This window comes from Crocuta crocuta, unplaced genomic scaffold (genome assembly GCF_008692635.1).
Source record: "Crocuta crocuta isolate KB4526 unplaced genomic scaffold, BGI_CrCroc_1.0 scaffold39, whole genome shotgun sequence".
NCBI classification, from domain to species: Eukaryota; Metazoa; Chordata; class Mammalia; order Carnivora; family Hyaenidae; genus Crocuta; species Crocuta crocuta.
Window position 1 is genome coordinate 6,923,338 of NW_027533334.1, and position 14,599 is coordinate 6,937,936.

General features: G+C 32.5%; 1 protein-coding gene across 2 annotated transcripts in view; it reads right to left on the reverse strand.

Annotated features, from left to right (window-relative positions):
* The window catches only part of VPS13B (vacuolar protein sorting 13 homolog B), a 761,997-nt gene that overhangs the window by 396,688 nt on the left and 350,710 nt on the right, over window positions 1–14,599 (reverse strand). For both annotated transcript variants that reach the window (XM_077748161.1, XM_077748160.1), the window contains exons 22-23: window positions 11,338–11,465; window positions 3,886–4,120 (exon numbers count right to left, since the gene is read on the reverse strand). In XM_077748161.1, coding sequence (XP_077604287.1) covers window positions 3,886–4,120; window positions 11,338–11,465 — 363 coding nt within the window. The remainder of the gene's footprint in view (window positions 1–3,885; window positions 4,121–11,337; window positions 11,466–14,599) is intronic.

Here is a 14,599-nt window from a genome sequence, read left to right on the forward strand (position 1 = left end):
TCTTGATTCAGAAGGTAGTGACATGGGTCAACTTATGAAATGCATCAAGTTGTATAGCAATAGTATTTCTGTATGATATATTAGAACTGTATAAAGTTTTACCCCAAAAAACCCAAAGAACAATTTTAACAGCATGGTAGATACAACTAAAAAAATTTATGAATTGCAATATCAAAGAAATTACTCAGACTACAGGCCAAAGTAAAGTCAAAGCAAAAAATATTAAAGAATGGAGACAAGAAAAATATAGTAAAAAAACAAAACAAAACACAAATGTCTAACATTTATGTGGAAAGAACGAGGCAGAAGCAATATATGAAAACACCAGAAACCTTGCAAAGCTCATAAAGACACCAACACTAACACTTTAAAAGAACAAAGATCAAGAATATTCTTAAAAGAAAAAAAAAAAGATTCTTAATGTTGCCTGAGAGAGAGACACTGAAAAAAACACAAACTGACAGTGAATTTCTCAGAAGGGCAATGAAAAGCGAAAGTAAGGACAAAGGGATCTTGAATGGCCAAAACAAAACTATCATTAAGAAACCATATATATAGCAAAAAAGAATATTTCCAAAAAGAATACAAAGTAAACACAGTTTTAAACAAAAAAATTAAGTTCGATAACAGCACATCATTAAAAAAAAAGGCAGAAGGAAAATTATCTGAGGTAGATGAAAGGACTGAGCTGCGACAAGGAATGAGTAATACGGCATTGGTATAGAAGTCAGAATATGTGGCCCATTACCAGATGTGACTGATTTTCAGATTTTATGAATAAAGTTTTACTGGAGTGTGGATTCACTGACATACTCTTTATGGCTGCTTCTGTACTACAGAGCAAAGCTAAGTAGTTGTTAGAAAATCCATATAGTTGATGAAATTACTATCTGGCCATTTACTGAATACATTTTCCAAACTCTGCACTACTCGTATACACATAATATATATGCAATTTTCAAAAAATGATTTAAATGTGTCAAGTTCAGAAAAATAAAAGATAAATTAAAATATATAACAGTAACAGCCAATAAATCTGGAGAGAATCACTGAATTAAAGTATTTAAAGACCTATGTGCTGTTCAGGAGCAGAGTAAACAGCATGAATTACTGCATAATTTAATAAATTAAATATGCATCTAGTATTTCTAGAACCAAATTTTACTTTGTGTAAGGGTGTTAATTTCTTTTTTTATGAAGATAATTTATTGTCAAATTGGCTTACGTACAACACCCAATGCTCATCCCAACAAGTGCCCCCCTCCATGCCCATCACTCACTTTCCCCTCTCCCCCACCCCTCCATCCACCCTCAGTTGTTCTCTGTATTTAAAAGCCTCTTGTGGTTTGCCTCCCTCTCTCTCTGTTTGTAACTGTTTTTTCCCCTTCCCTTCCCCCATGATCTTCTGTTAAGTTTCTCAAGATCCACATATGAATGAAAACATCCATTATCTGTTCTTCTCAGACTGACTTTTTTCACTCAGTATAATACCTTCCAGTTCCATTCATGTTGCTAAAAATAAAAGCATTAATTTCTAAGACTGAAGAAAAAGCAAGGGAATAATGTCTAATATAGCAGGGAAAAATGGAATTAAAATATAAAAGAAATGAAATAATCAAGATAGTAAAAAGGTAATCCACCGAATGAGAGAAAACATTAATGAATCATGTATCTAATGAGAACCTAATATCCAGAATATATTAAGAACCGCTCAATTAAAGTGACAGATAAATAACCCAACTAAAAAGGGGGCAATGTATTTAAAAAGAATAAGAAAATAAGAAACAGGTTCTACAAACAGCCAATAAGCACATGAAAAGACACTCAACATCACTAGTCATTAGGGAACTGCAAATGGAAACCAAAATGAGACACCACCACATAGTCACTGGGATGGTTAACACCAAAAAGACAATTACAACTTGAAACAATTAGAACATTCATATGTTGATGTGGAATTGCAAAATGGCAGAAACTTTGGAGGACAGACTGTCAATTCCTCAAAAGCTTACCCAGAGAGCTACCATAAAACCCAACAATTCTACTACTAGGCACATAGCTAATAGATATTAAAATATGTCCATATGAAAAGATGTACAAAAATTATCACAGCAATACTGTTCATAATAGCCCAAAAAAGTAAACAATACAAATGTCCACCAACTAATGAGTGGATAAAGAACACATGGTATATCCATAAAATGGATTATTATTCAGCCATAAAAATGAAGACTGATAAATAAATCAACCTCAAAAGCATTATGGTAAGTGACTTACCATGAGAAGCCAGTCACAAAAGACCACATATTGTATTATTCCATTCATATTAAATGTATAGCACAGGCATATTCATAGAGACAGGAAGATCAGCATTTGCCAGGGTTTTGGGGGAAGGAGAAAGAGAAGTAACTGCAAATGTTATATTGATTATTTTTAGAGTGATAAAATATTAGTGAATATTAGTGAAAAATTAGTGAAATTAATATTCACTAACTAGTGAATATTAGTGAAAAAATTCTAAACTTGATGGTGGTGATGATGGTATAAACTGTAAATATACTCAAAATCATCTAATTGTATACACAAAAATTTTTACAGTATGTAAGTAGTGTCTAAAAAAGCTGTTACATAAACAATATTGCGAGTTTTAATTTAAAAACATTAAGGGACACACTATTTGAATCTCCGAAAATTATTCCAGAGTAAAAAGAAAACAAAACGGGAAGCACTCCTTGGCTCATTTTCTGAGGCTAGCACATCCTTGATACAATATACAATAGCTATTGTTATAATAAAGAACTCCTTGAAACCAAAAGTAAAATCAAAGAATGGATATATCCCAATATGCTAGAGAAAGAATCCTTGCATCAAGACAAAAATCACACAGGTAAGAGCTCTAAAGAAGTTCTTTCTAACAGTTAGAATTTTATGATTTTATGATAATGGTATTCACTTTATTAAGTACCAACATTCATTTCTGGCAGTAAAATCATTCCTACTTCTGATAAACCTAAGAAAACTACATTTCAATGGGAATTCCAATATAGAGAAAAGGAAAGAGATTTCAACATCAAGTCAAAGTCAAAAACTGCACAGACTGTATCTGTTTTTCAAATAATAGTATGTGTAGTACTGTGAGTGATATCAGCATTTATATGCTTACATCCTAATACTATGAACAAGATGTGGAACTGTTTAGCACTGTAAAAAATTTGAATCCTGTTATTAAAACATAGATTCACATTATTTACTTTGTCACTCAAAACTTTTCCAAGTTCACATATTGTTTGAGATGAATATATCAAAGTTCAAAAGGGTATGAATTTGCAACTGAAAACTGCAGTATCACAAATAAAGTATTTATTAGAGAGTCAGGTCTTCAAACATCACACAATTATCTACTATAGTCTAACAAATGAGAAACCTAGAAATATATTGTTCGATGTAAATAATATATTCATTTGATTACATATTATATCCATCAATAAATCAAGTAGCTTAAATTAAGTAGCTTAAATTAAGATCTACTTATCATTCTTAATTCAGCTAAATGCCAATTTCCAAAACCAACTGTCTTCTCGATTTGTCTATGCTTCACATTTTAGTGATTTTTCTGCATTGCATATGACCTTTTGTAGTCTCTTATACATACATGAATATGATTAAAATGTGTGGATGTCGATAAAGAGCACCACTTAGCTCATTTACTTTGTACACCCTTTTTAGATACACTTTGCAGATCACTTAGTCTATTTTGCTATGGATCTTTCAATGAGAAGACAGATTTACATAAGCACTGGCATATTAAAAAAACAACAAAACTAAAAATAATTATTTTAAAATACAAAAACCATAGGAAGTTTTTTTTTTTTTTTTTAAATGTACCTTCTTCAAGGATGGGTCGTGGAATGACAAATGGAATCTCCTGCAGGGGTTCCATATACTTGTGGCCGGCACTGATAATCTTTACTTGAGGCAAACAGAGGACAAGCATTCCGGGCATATTGGTTTGTCCATGGTACCAACTTCTTACTGTTCCAGGAATGTCACCAGATACAATTGTACTCGGGGAAGGAAGGCTATCATTTGGGATGAACACACAACAAGACTGTACTTCAAGCTAGGGGGAAGAAAAAAAAATAAAAGCAAAATTAAAATATTAGGAATAGACTAAATAAGGAAGTTAATATACCCTCAAATACTTAATATGTTTATTAGAATAAACAGGCTGCAAACGAAAAAAGAGAAAGGAGCCATATTTACGTCTTTATGAGTTACTTTTACTAAAGAACACAACACGTAAAAGGACATTGTTTCTTGCTATAAATTTGATCAAAAAGGCACAATGAAATGAGATGAAAAATATCTGCCTTTCCACAGTTATTTCCAAGCAACATGACTGAATTAGAACATGTGCTGGCCAAAGAAAGGTGAGAAAATCCTCCTTCTTTTGCAGTTCATTACATTGTTAACTCCAACTAAGGCCTTAGAACCAACTAGTATTGTATGGTACTAACTTAAAACACACACACACACACACACACACACACACACACACACACACACAAGCAGCTATTGCTATGTGAATTTGGCCTTTTGTTTTTACTTTACAAACTAAAATATAAGGAAAAGTGTTTAAAATGTTCAGATGATATCTATCCAGACAAACATTAAAATATAACAGGTTTGTATCAAATATTTTCTTTTTTTTTAAATTTTTTTTTAATGTTTTATTNTTATTCCTTGTTTTTATCATACATCAAATTATTATTTAAATTTTGATTTCATGTGAAACTTTTATGCTTTCTTATCCCCAGTGTAGTTACTTAGATTGTCTGACACCTTAGAGAGTTAAAATAATACAAAGCAATCTCAAATCAAAAATTAAATTTATCATGAGTTCTTAATTCAAAAGCAATATAAGCTAAAGTCTTTTAGTTTTAATTGGTTCTTAAAAAGTAACATTTTGTACCTAATTCACAAATTGTTCAAACAGCTTGGCATACTTAAATTATTTTCAAGGAAATACAAAATGTTGTCTGCTAATTTTCTACAAAATATTTGGCATACAAAGGTATTATCTGAAGATGTAATAAAAACCAAAATTTGTTAGCTTAATGAATACCTGGATATTCTAGGAAATTAAGAGACTGTATTTTATAAAAGACAACTAAGAATACATTAATCTATCTTCACTTGAGGTTAATATAGCTCTTAGTGAGAGCATGGTATTTAACAGGTCTGGTATTCCTTGATACAATAATCTGCCAGCCTTATAAATAAGCAAACTTCCTCATCTTTGCTTCAACATTTTTGCGCAAGGAACAAAATGAATTCAGTGAAGAAAAATATAAGTAAAATTTTGCAAAACTATATACAAGGTTCTTGAAGTCTGACCTCATTTCTTGATATCTTGCAACCTAGTAAGTGTTTGTTAAGTAGCTGATTGAAGATTACAATAGTTTTTATTCTGAAATAAGAGTATATATTGTCTCATTTATATTTTTAAATATTTAACACCATTAATTACTGAAGTTCAAATGCACAAAGTATTATGGCATACTGAGAACGTATTCTCAGTATACCATCCTCATTATTCAAGTATTTATAATTATTGTGTCAAACTTAAAAGAGTCTGTATTTAACACTCATATAGGTATTGATGCTATGTAAAAAATGTTTTCAACAAAGTGAGGTAATAAGTTTAATATGCCATACTATACAAATATAAACACGTATATCTTGTGAAATAAATTTAAGTTGTGCTGAAATTTCCAAAATCACAATATATTCCAAAACTCCACTAATTCAGAAATAAATTATTTCACCAAAGTTAACAACCTGAGCAATAAATACTCAAACATAGATTATTCTGAGATAAATAACAACTCTAAAAAATAAACTTTGTAAAATATGATGTGTGTTCTGGAGATTTCTGTAATGATAAGAACCAAAATATACACATAATCCAAATTCCTCAAACTTATTATAATGTTACATCTCTAATATACACTACAACTATCACATAAATCTTTTTACACTTTTAAAATAACTGTTAAACTGTATGTCTAAAATTGTGGTTTTAATGTAAAATGTTGAGTGATTTGTGTAAGTGAATATAAATCTACAGCAGTAAATTTTGCATTAATGTAAGGATCTGACAATCCAAGGGAAAGAAAATGAAGTAATCTGCCAGTAAGAAGTCCTCAAACCGGGGGTCAGATCATGTTCATGGAAACCATCTGGTTGGGACCCTCTGAGCCACACCAAACACAAATGATCTTTTTAAAAAAAAATATCCTATTCATTAATGCATCACAGCTGCACTGAGTGTTACTTCATTTTTCCATGGCAACATCCTTTCTGTTTCAAGGATCTTATTTCAGTTTTGGTAGCAACGTGTTCTTTCGCCAATATTGAACACATTCATGTGTTAAAGTGAAGGGATTATTACAAATTCTTGAAGTAGAACCACCTCTATTTTGATTCCTATTAGGTCAAAGGCTACATATCTAAGTATGATACACTGAGAATAAACCAATAAAGTAGAAATTATTTGGTATTCCTATTTTACTCAATGAAATGATTGTCACAAAATTTTTTGAAGTTCCAAGTTTATATGCCATTTGAAAAGATACATGCTTTTGTGAACCCCTAACCCATCTCCCATATGTAAGGTTTGGAAAACTTCTAATTTGTATTCTCTATAACTGCGCTCACAACTCAGTTAAAAAAGAGAGAGAGAGAGAGAGAGAGACTAAGATAGGTTTCAATTATACATTAAATCTAAATATTTTAATTAGCCCACTGTCTACTGTACATGACACTTTATAAGTAAATGGGTTAAGGGGCACCTGAATGGCTCAGTTGGTTAAGTGTGTGGCTTCGGCCCAGGTCATGATCTCGCAGGGTGCGAGTCTGGCTGTGTGTGGGGCTCCATGCTGACAGCTGGAGCCTCGAGCCCGCTTCTCTGGAGCCTCGAGCCCGATTCTGTCTCTCTCTTTCTCTGTTGTGCTCTGTCTCTCTCTCTCTCTCTCAAAAATCAAAAGAAACATTTTTTTAAAAACTTTAAAAAGTAAATGCTTAACAATGTTATACTATATTTTCTATACTTAAAAAAATTTTTTTTTAATTTACTTATTTATTTTTGGGAGACAGAGAGTGAGCGGGTGAGAGGCAGAGAGAGAAGCAGGCTCCCCACTGTCAGCATGAAGCCTGATGAGGGGCTCGAACTCACAAATCATGAGATCAAGATCTGAGCTGAAACCAAGAGTTGGATGCTTAACTGACTGAGCTACCCAGGCACCCCTGTTTTCTACACTTTTAAGTTACATTTCTATTTCCTCTTCCCCAGTAACATGTATTCCTTCTTTTAAACCTTTATTTAAGTTTCTTAAATGTTTATTTAGCTTTGAAAGAGAGAGACAGAGTGTGAACAGAGGAGTGGCAGAGAGAGAGGGAGACACAGAATCTGAAACAGGCTTCAGGCTCTGAGCTGTCAGCACAGAGCCCAATGTGGGGCTCAAACTCACGAACTGTGAGATCATGACCTGAGCCCAAGTCAATGTTTCACTGACTGAGCCACCTAAGTGCTCCAAAACTTAAAAGTTTAGTGATAAATTTATTTTGCAAAATTTCTGAAGAATGAAATGTTTTCTGTATGAATTTTATTATTCAGAAAACAATTTCAAATAAAAACATACATAAAGAAATATTTCAGGTTATATATCCATTTACTTTTTTTTTCTTTTTTAAAAATTTTTTTAATGTTTTATTTATTTCTGAGAGAGAAAGAGACAGCATGAGCAGGAATGAGTCAGAGAGAGAGGGAGACACAGAACCTGAAGCAGGTTCCAGGCTCTGAGCTAGCTGTCAGGACAGAGCCAGATGCAGGGCTCGAACCCACGAACCGTGAGATCATGACGTGAGCTGACGTTGGACACTATATGGATTGAGCCACCCAGGCGCCCCCATTCACTATTTCTTTAATTCATGCATATCGACCACGAACTGAACTGGAAGTCAGGAATAAAGAGACAAAAGACGTAATTTCAGCACTTAAAAAACTTGAAATAAGAGGGTTTTAAAATATCAACTGTCATCCAAAATTTTCACTACAACATAGGGTCTATAATGTCAGATTATTTACTTATTTTGTTTATAGTCTCACTACACAGTACCATGTCTAGAATGTAGTAGGTACTAAATAATAAGTGAATACAATTATTTTAATTAGCATCAGATACTGATATGTCAAATGGGTTCAACTTTAGCTGTAGAACTTTTAACAAACTAATGTCTCCATGACTTCAGCTTCCTCATCTGTAATTGTGGGGAGGTGGGATTCAGCTCTCAGATAAAGATACAATGTATTAACTCTCACCAAAAGGTTTGTTATATAAAATAAAGTTAATGAACATATACTGAATACCTCTTATATGTCAGATCCATATATTAGCTCTCATTGATTCATAAGAGATGTTCACAGTCTTCTTCTTTTAAAACACTATTGCTTATGATATAACTTTTTACGTATACAGAGGCCACCAAAATAAGCAGTATTCCATTTGCACTATAACAAATATATTACTAACTACTGCCCAAATCACCATTTTCCTAGTCTTTTAACTCTCAATACAGGATAAAAATATTTGAGAGACCTTCGTACATAGTAGAAATCTTAATATTCCCAAAATAGGGCATTAAGTTAAAAACCTCAAAAGTGAACCTTGGTTGTCTTCTTTTCCAGATTAATACAAATCTACATTTCCACATAAATATTTGCTATGGGACAAAATGAAAAAAAAAATGCCTACATTTGCATGACAGACTTTTTCCTTCTAACAAACTACCATGTAATTGCTCTCACTATCTCAATGCCTATAATGAAAGGTAAGATTCTTGCAAAATATTAAGCTTAAATGTAAATAATTACTTTTACAAGTAAGGTGGCTGGCATTTGATCTGTCTAGACTCAAATGCCTACCTTCGTCTGATCATGGAAACAGGCCAGGAAGTACACTGGATATGAGGACATCAAATATATCATGCAATATGATTACTATATCATTGATCATACTCAGTATGTAACTTCCTGGGAAAGAGAATTCAATTGGTCTAGCTTAGCTAGTTTATGGGACTTGAGACATGTTGACACATCGAAATCAAGGAATATGGTATGGAAAATAGTCTATTATATTACACAGTCTACTCAGAAAGCTTCAGAAACTACCAAAAAAAAAAATCTAGAAAATGCCATGTAACAGAAACATGATCTTCAATGTAAAAGACAAGAAAACTGAGTTTGGCAAAAACCAAGGCAATGTACTCCTTCATTAGTGAATTCCAGGCCAGAATATTTCTATTTTGTCAACTGCATGCCATTGCCAAATGTGTGCTCTGGAATAAAAATGTAGCTTTTTGAAGTATAATAGATAGGATCTTTACTGATTAACTGATAGAGAAAAATTGCAAATAACTGAATTTGTGCTAACCTTTTGTGAAAAAGGCCCTCAAACTAAGTTCTCATTTAAAAAACTGTTCAAGACTACATATAGTACTATAACATAATCCATTAAGATGAAATGTGGAAGTTACTTTTCCCACTGAAAAACAAATAGGTTATAGAGAATACTGTTTATGTCTTAATGCAATATAAGTCTATTATTAGAAAAAAGAACATGGGCTTAGCAAATATCAACTTTGGCTCCAAAATAAATTTTCCAGAAATTCTGATTCCAAACACATTTACTTGCTCAAACTTCCACTGAGAGAATAATCCTTTAATGGCTTCAAGTTATGATGTTCTGTTTTATCTGATGACAACTTCAGAGTTTTCTGTTTTATATTTTGGTTCATAAAACATCTTGGAAAATGGACACTATTTTAAAAACTCAGAATTTTAGGGCCTTGATTTTAATCATTTAATCAGAATCAAGTTTTATCTTCAAACTTTTCCAGAACATACTAACATCTGGAAATTCTAAATATACCGCATGTATAATACAGGGCTAAGACAAGGAATGAAGGAGGCAAGTGCCTGGGTTATATTCAAATAACCTATACAAAGATATAATCATTAGTACTCCTATAATTATATGTTAATTTATACTCAATAAGCTTAGTCAAATGAGGAAAATCAGTCTAAACTGCAGACATAAAAATGGTTAACACTGCAAATTTTATGTTAAGTGTATCTTACCTCAATTAAAAACATTTTTAAAGAATAAAATGAGGAACATCAGTATCTCTACTTATAACTAATCCATAATGATAGCTAAGATTCAGTGTATTGCTGGTGACAAAGCTAATGAAGGCAATGTATTAAAACAAGCAAAATAACCAGAAAAATTTCACAAGAATGTCAGAACTGGAAACAACCTTAAACATTATTTAATTTAACCATTTCATATTGCAGATAAGCAAAGTAAAGTCCATAGTTATGATCCAGAATTTGATACTGCTAACTACTGGCTCCTTGAAATTCTACACACCCTTACCTTCCACAAACTATCTTGACTTTTCTTCCTACACTTCTGATCTCTCTGCTACAATTTCCTTCAAGAACACTTTCTCTTCCACTGTCAATTTTAGAATTAGTATCCCCTTGGCCCATTGCTCTTTCAACTTTACATATTGTTTGAATGACCAATTCTCCTGATTTTAACTATCTATAGATGATTTCCAAAATATATCTCTACTATGAAATCTCTTCCTTAACCTCCAGATATGAATGTCCTACTGTCCAACAGAAGCCCGGAGGTATTTCAAATGCATGCATAAACTCCCTACTTGCCCCTGGCTCTGCAGAGCTACTTCTTTTACCATTTCATGGCATCACTATGTACCCAAACGCCAAAACTAGAATGTGGAATACCACTTAGCCTCCGTCTTTTCAGTCTCCAAAGCCATTAATCACTAAGCCATGCTGACTTTATCTTAGGTGTCTCAGGACCACTGTCCAGCTTGGCCTATTGTCTAGTGTTTTCTGATTTGTATATGGAACATTTAGAATCTTTTAAATAATGTTTAAAATAAAGGAATAGTAGAATGATTTTTTGTAATTTGAGAAACAGCTCAAAATTTGTGTATTTTTGTAAATTTATCAATAATAGCACATATGTATTTTATATAACTTTATTAATAACATGTAAAGCGCACCAACAGTTTTCATATACGGTAAAGAAATGAGATGGTATACACAAGTGTTACTTGAGATTATTTTTTACCAATATTAAGTGTTACCAGTGAGATTATTTTTTCACCAATACCAAAGGTGCTAAAAATTAAAAAGGATCATAGAAATTAAAACCATGACATTTCTAACTTTTATTTTACCTGCAGTGTGAGACTCTTTACTGCATTCCATACTATTCCAATGAATTCTTTCATTCTTTCTTCAGGACTACTACAGCCTTCAGATATATTCAGCATGGCTTTCACAGGAACTGACAATGGTCGAGATTCTAAGAATAAAAACAATTATTTAACACATGTAACTTTACTGTTTCACAAAATATACAGAAAATACTTCAAAGATTACTTATTTCTTTGCTAAATAGTTCTGAATGAGATTAAAAATATTATATCAGATCACCTTATATTATAGAATTACTGATTTTTGCAACTATTCAAACATAAGCAAAACTTATCTTTTAAAAGTCTGGAGAGTGTTGGTTACTCCTGTTGGGGTATGGTGATTGGGAAGTGGCACTGTGGAACATTATTATAATATAATATTCTATTTATTAAGTACACGGATATATATACACTTTATAGAAATTAAGTTGTAACGTAACAATTCACCCATTTCTGAGTATAAAAATACCTCAATAAAAACTTTACTTGAAAACAAAAAAGGAAATTCAACAATAAAGCATTTGAATCATCCAAAATAGTTAAGAAACAGGTCTTCCCATATTTGAAGTCTCCTGATAACAAAACCTTATCCATAGATTCTCTCAACTTTTTAATTTTTTTTTAACATTTATTTATTTTGAGAGAGAAAGCACATGCATGCACCTATTAGGAAACGGGGGTGGGGGAGGGGCAGAGAGAGAGGGAGAGAGAATCTTAAGTGGGCTCTGCTCTTCACTTGATCGCACGAACCTTGAGATTATGACCTGGGCCAGAATCAAGAGTCAGACACTTAAGTGAATGAGCCACCGAGGTGCCCCATATTTTTATTGCCCCAACTTTAAAAACTGATTTTGAAAGTAACCAAAAATGCATGTGCTTACATAAAAAGCAGATTTCTATATTAAGAAAAAAATGCGATATTCCACTCTGTATAGTGTGCTATTAAAATTTGTGTCCATCTAAATTATACAGATCAGAAAATTTCAATAATCTTAATGCAAAATTTCAGAAATTACTCAATACAATAATTTATAACATATATTATTTCTAAAAAGATCCATATATTTTATACATTGTATTTTAATGCAAACATGAATTTGTATGTACCACTTTAGATACTTTTTGAGAAGCATAAAATAAATAAATCAGATCTTGCTTTTTAAGACTTTGATTAAATTAAGTATGATGATCCTAGAAGGCTCTCCAAAGTTAAATCCTGCCACATCACCACTATGTGACCTATAGCTACTGTACCTCAACTCATACTTTCCTTGTCTTCCCAACTTGGCTCATTTGCATTTATACTAGATTAATAAGATCTTTTTTTAGAAAAATTTAATGTTTATTTACTTAGGGGAGAGAGAGAGAGAGGAGTAGGGGCAGCAAGAGAGGGAGACACAGAACCCGAAACAGGCGCTGGGCTTTGAGCTGTCAGCACAGAACCAGGTGAAGGGCTTGAACTCACAGTGAAATCATGACCTGAGCCGAGGTTGGACACTCAAGCAACTGAGCCACCCACACGCCCCTTAGATTAATAATATCTTAAGGGCATGGAGCACAGACCCTTTTTTCCTCATATTTATAAACCCACAGTCTACCACATTATGCATATTATAAATTCAAAGAATGTTTATTTAAAATAAGAGTTTGGGAGAGGTCCAGAGAGAGATCTGGGAGCAGAGCATTCTAGGCAGATAAAACAATAACGCAAAAGTCCTGAGTTAGATAGGTACTTAGGATTTTCAAGAAACAATATAGAAGCAATGATGGCTACAAGTACAAAGTAAAGAGTGAGAGAAGTAGAAAATGGGTCATAGCTATAAATAGGGATCATACAGAGCTTATATAGGCCATGGTAGGAAGGTTCACTTTTGCTTTGGGGAAGTTAGGACATGACCGTGGAGTCTAAATACAATCGTAAAATTATGGGACATATTTTAAAAGAATTTATCTGGCTACTCTGCAGAAAAACAGCTACAAGTATTAAAACAGGGAAACAGTATGTGAAAGATGGTAGCTGCAATGAAGGTGTTAAGAAGTGATGAAATTCTGTATCCACTTAAAAAGATAAAGCCTACAGGCCTTACTGATGGACTATGAATACAGTAAGAGAGAAAAGTGAAGGAAGAATGACTCCAAGGTTTTGGTTCTCAGCAGATGGAAGAATGGAGTTGTAGGAGAAAGAGAAATGAAAAGGAAAAAAAAAAATCTTAGTTTTTTAGACCTATCAAGTTGCAGTTTACATTAGTTCAAATGAAGATATCAAGGTTACAAACAGCTCAACAACTATAAAAAATGGAAAAGGATATTAACAGGTAACTTAGGGAAAACTGCAACATGGCCAAAAAACTTAGAGTATTCATCCTTGCCAAGAAACAAATAAAACTTATGATAAAAATCAGGTGTCTTCTTCAGTGGTCCCATTGGCAACATTTCAAAGCATCAATTTGCATATTTACAAAATTTGTCACTGTTGAAGGCTCTTGTGAGAATTTTTCATATACTGGGAATAAAATGAACTATGGTCTATTTAGTAGAATTGCAATAGATGACAATTTGTAGCTATCAAAATTTAAACACGCAGTATTTTTCTACAAAATAATCCCATTTCTAAAAATCTATGCTAGAGAGATAGTATAACATGTGAGAGTGCATACATACAAAGAACTTATAAAGAATGGTCAGTATCAGCAGTATTATTTGAAATAATTAAAAAAATAAAAGAGGTGAGAAAGGAGGGGAAATGGAGAAGGAAAATACTAAGCAATGTATCTGTCCATCAAAAAATAAATGGTTAAATTAACTTCGGAACACTTGCAATGAAGATTATAATTCGTTTACTTAAAATGAGTAACAGTTACAGATATGACAAAAGTACATCTTTCACATCTTGTGAAATAAGAAAAATACGTATGTGTAGTATAATCCAAATATGTTTTTAAAACAATGTGTAAGTTTGAGAGTGATTTGTCTATACCATACACAGAAAAAGTTATACAAGAGTAAAAAGCAAACCCATGACAGAGGTTACCTCTAAGGAGAGTAAAATGGAATCGATGAGGGATAAGAGCAAAGGGGTATTTAACACTTCATTCCATATATTTCTGAATTAACTGAAATTGAATTTATTCAATTGCATTAATTAATTGAAATTAATGAGTTACCTGTTATAATTTGCTTTCTATTCACTTGGATTGCATCACTTTCTTTTGTACATTAGTAGTTATGAGAACAAAATGGT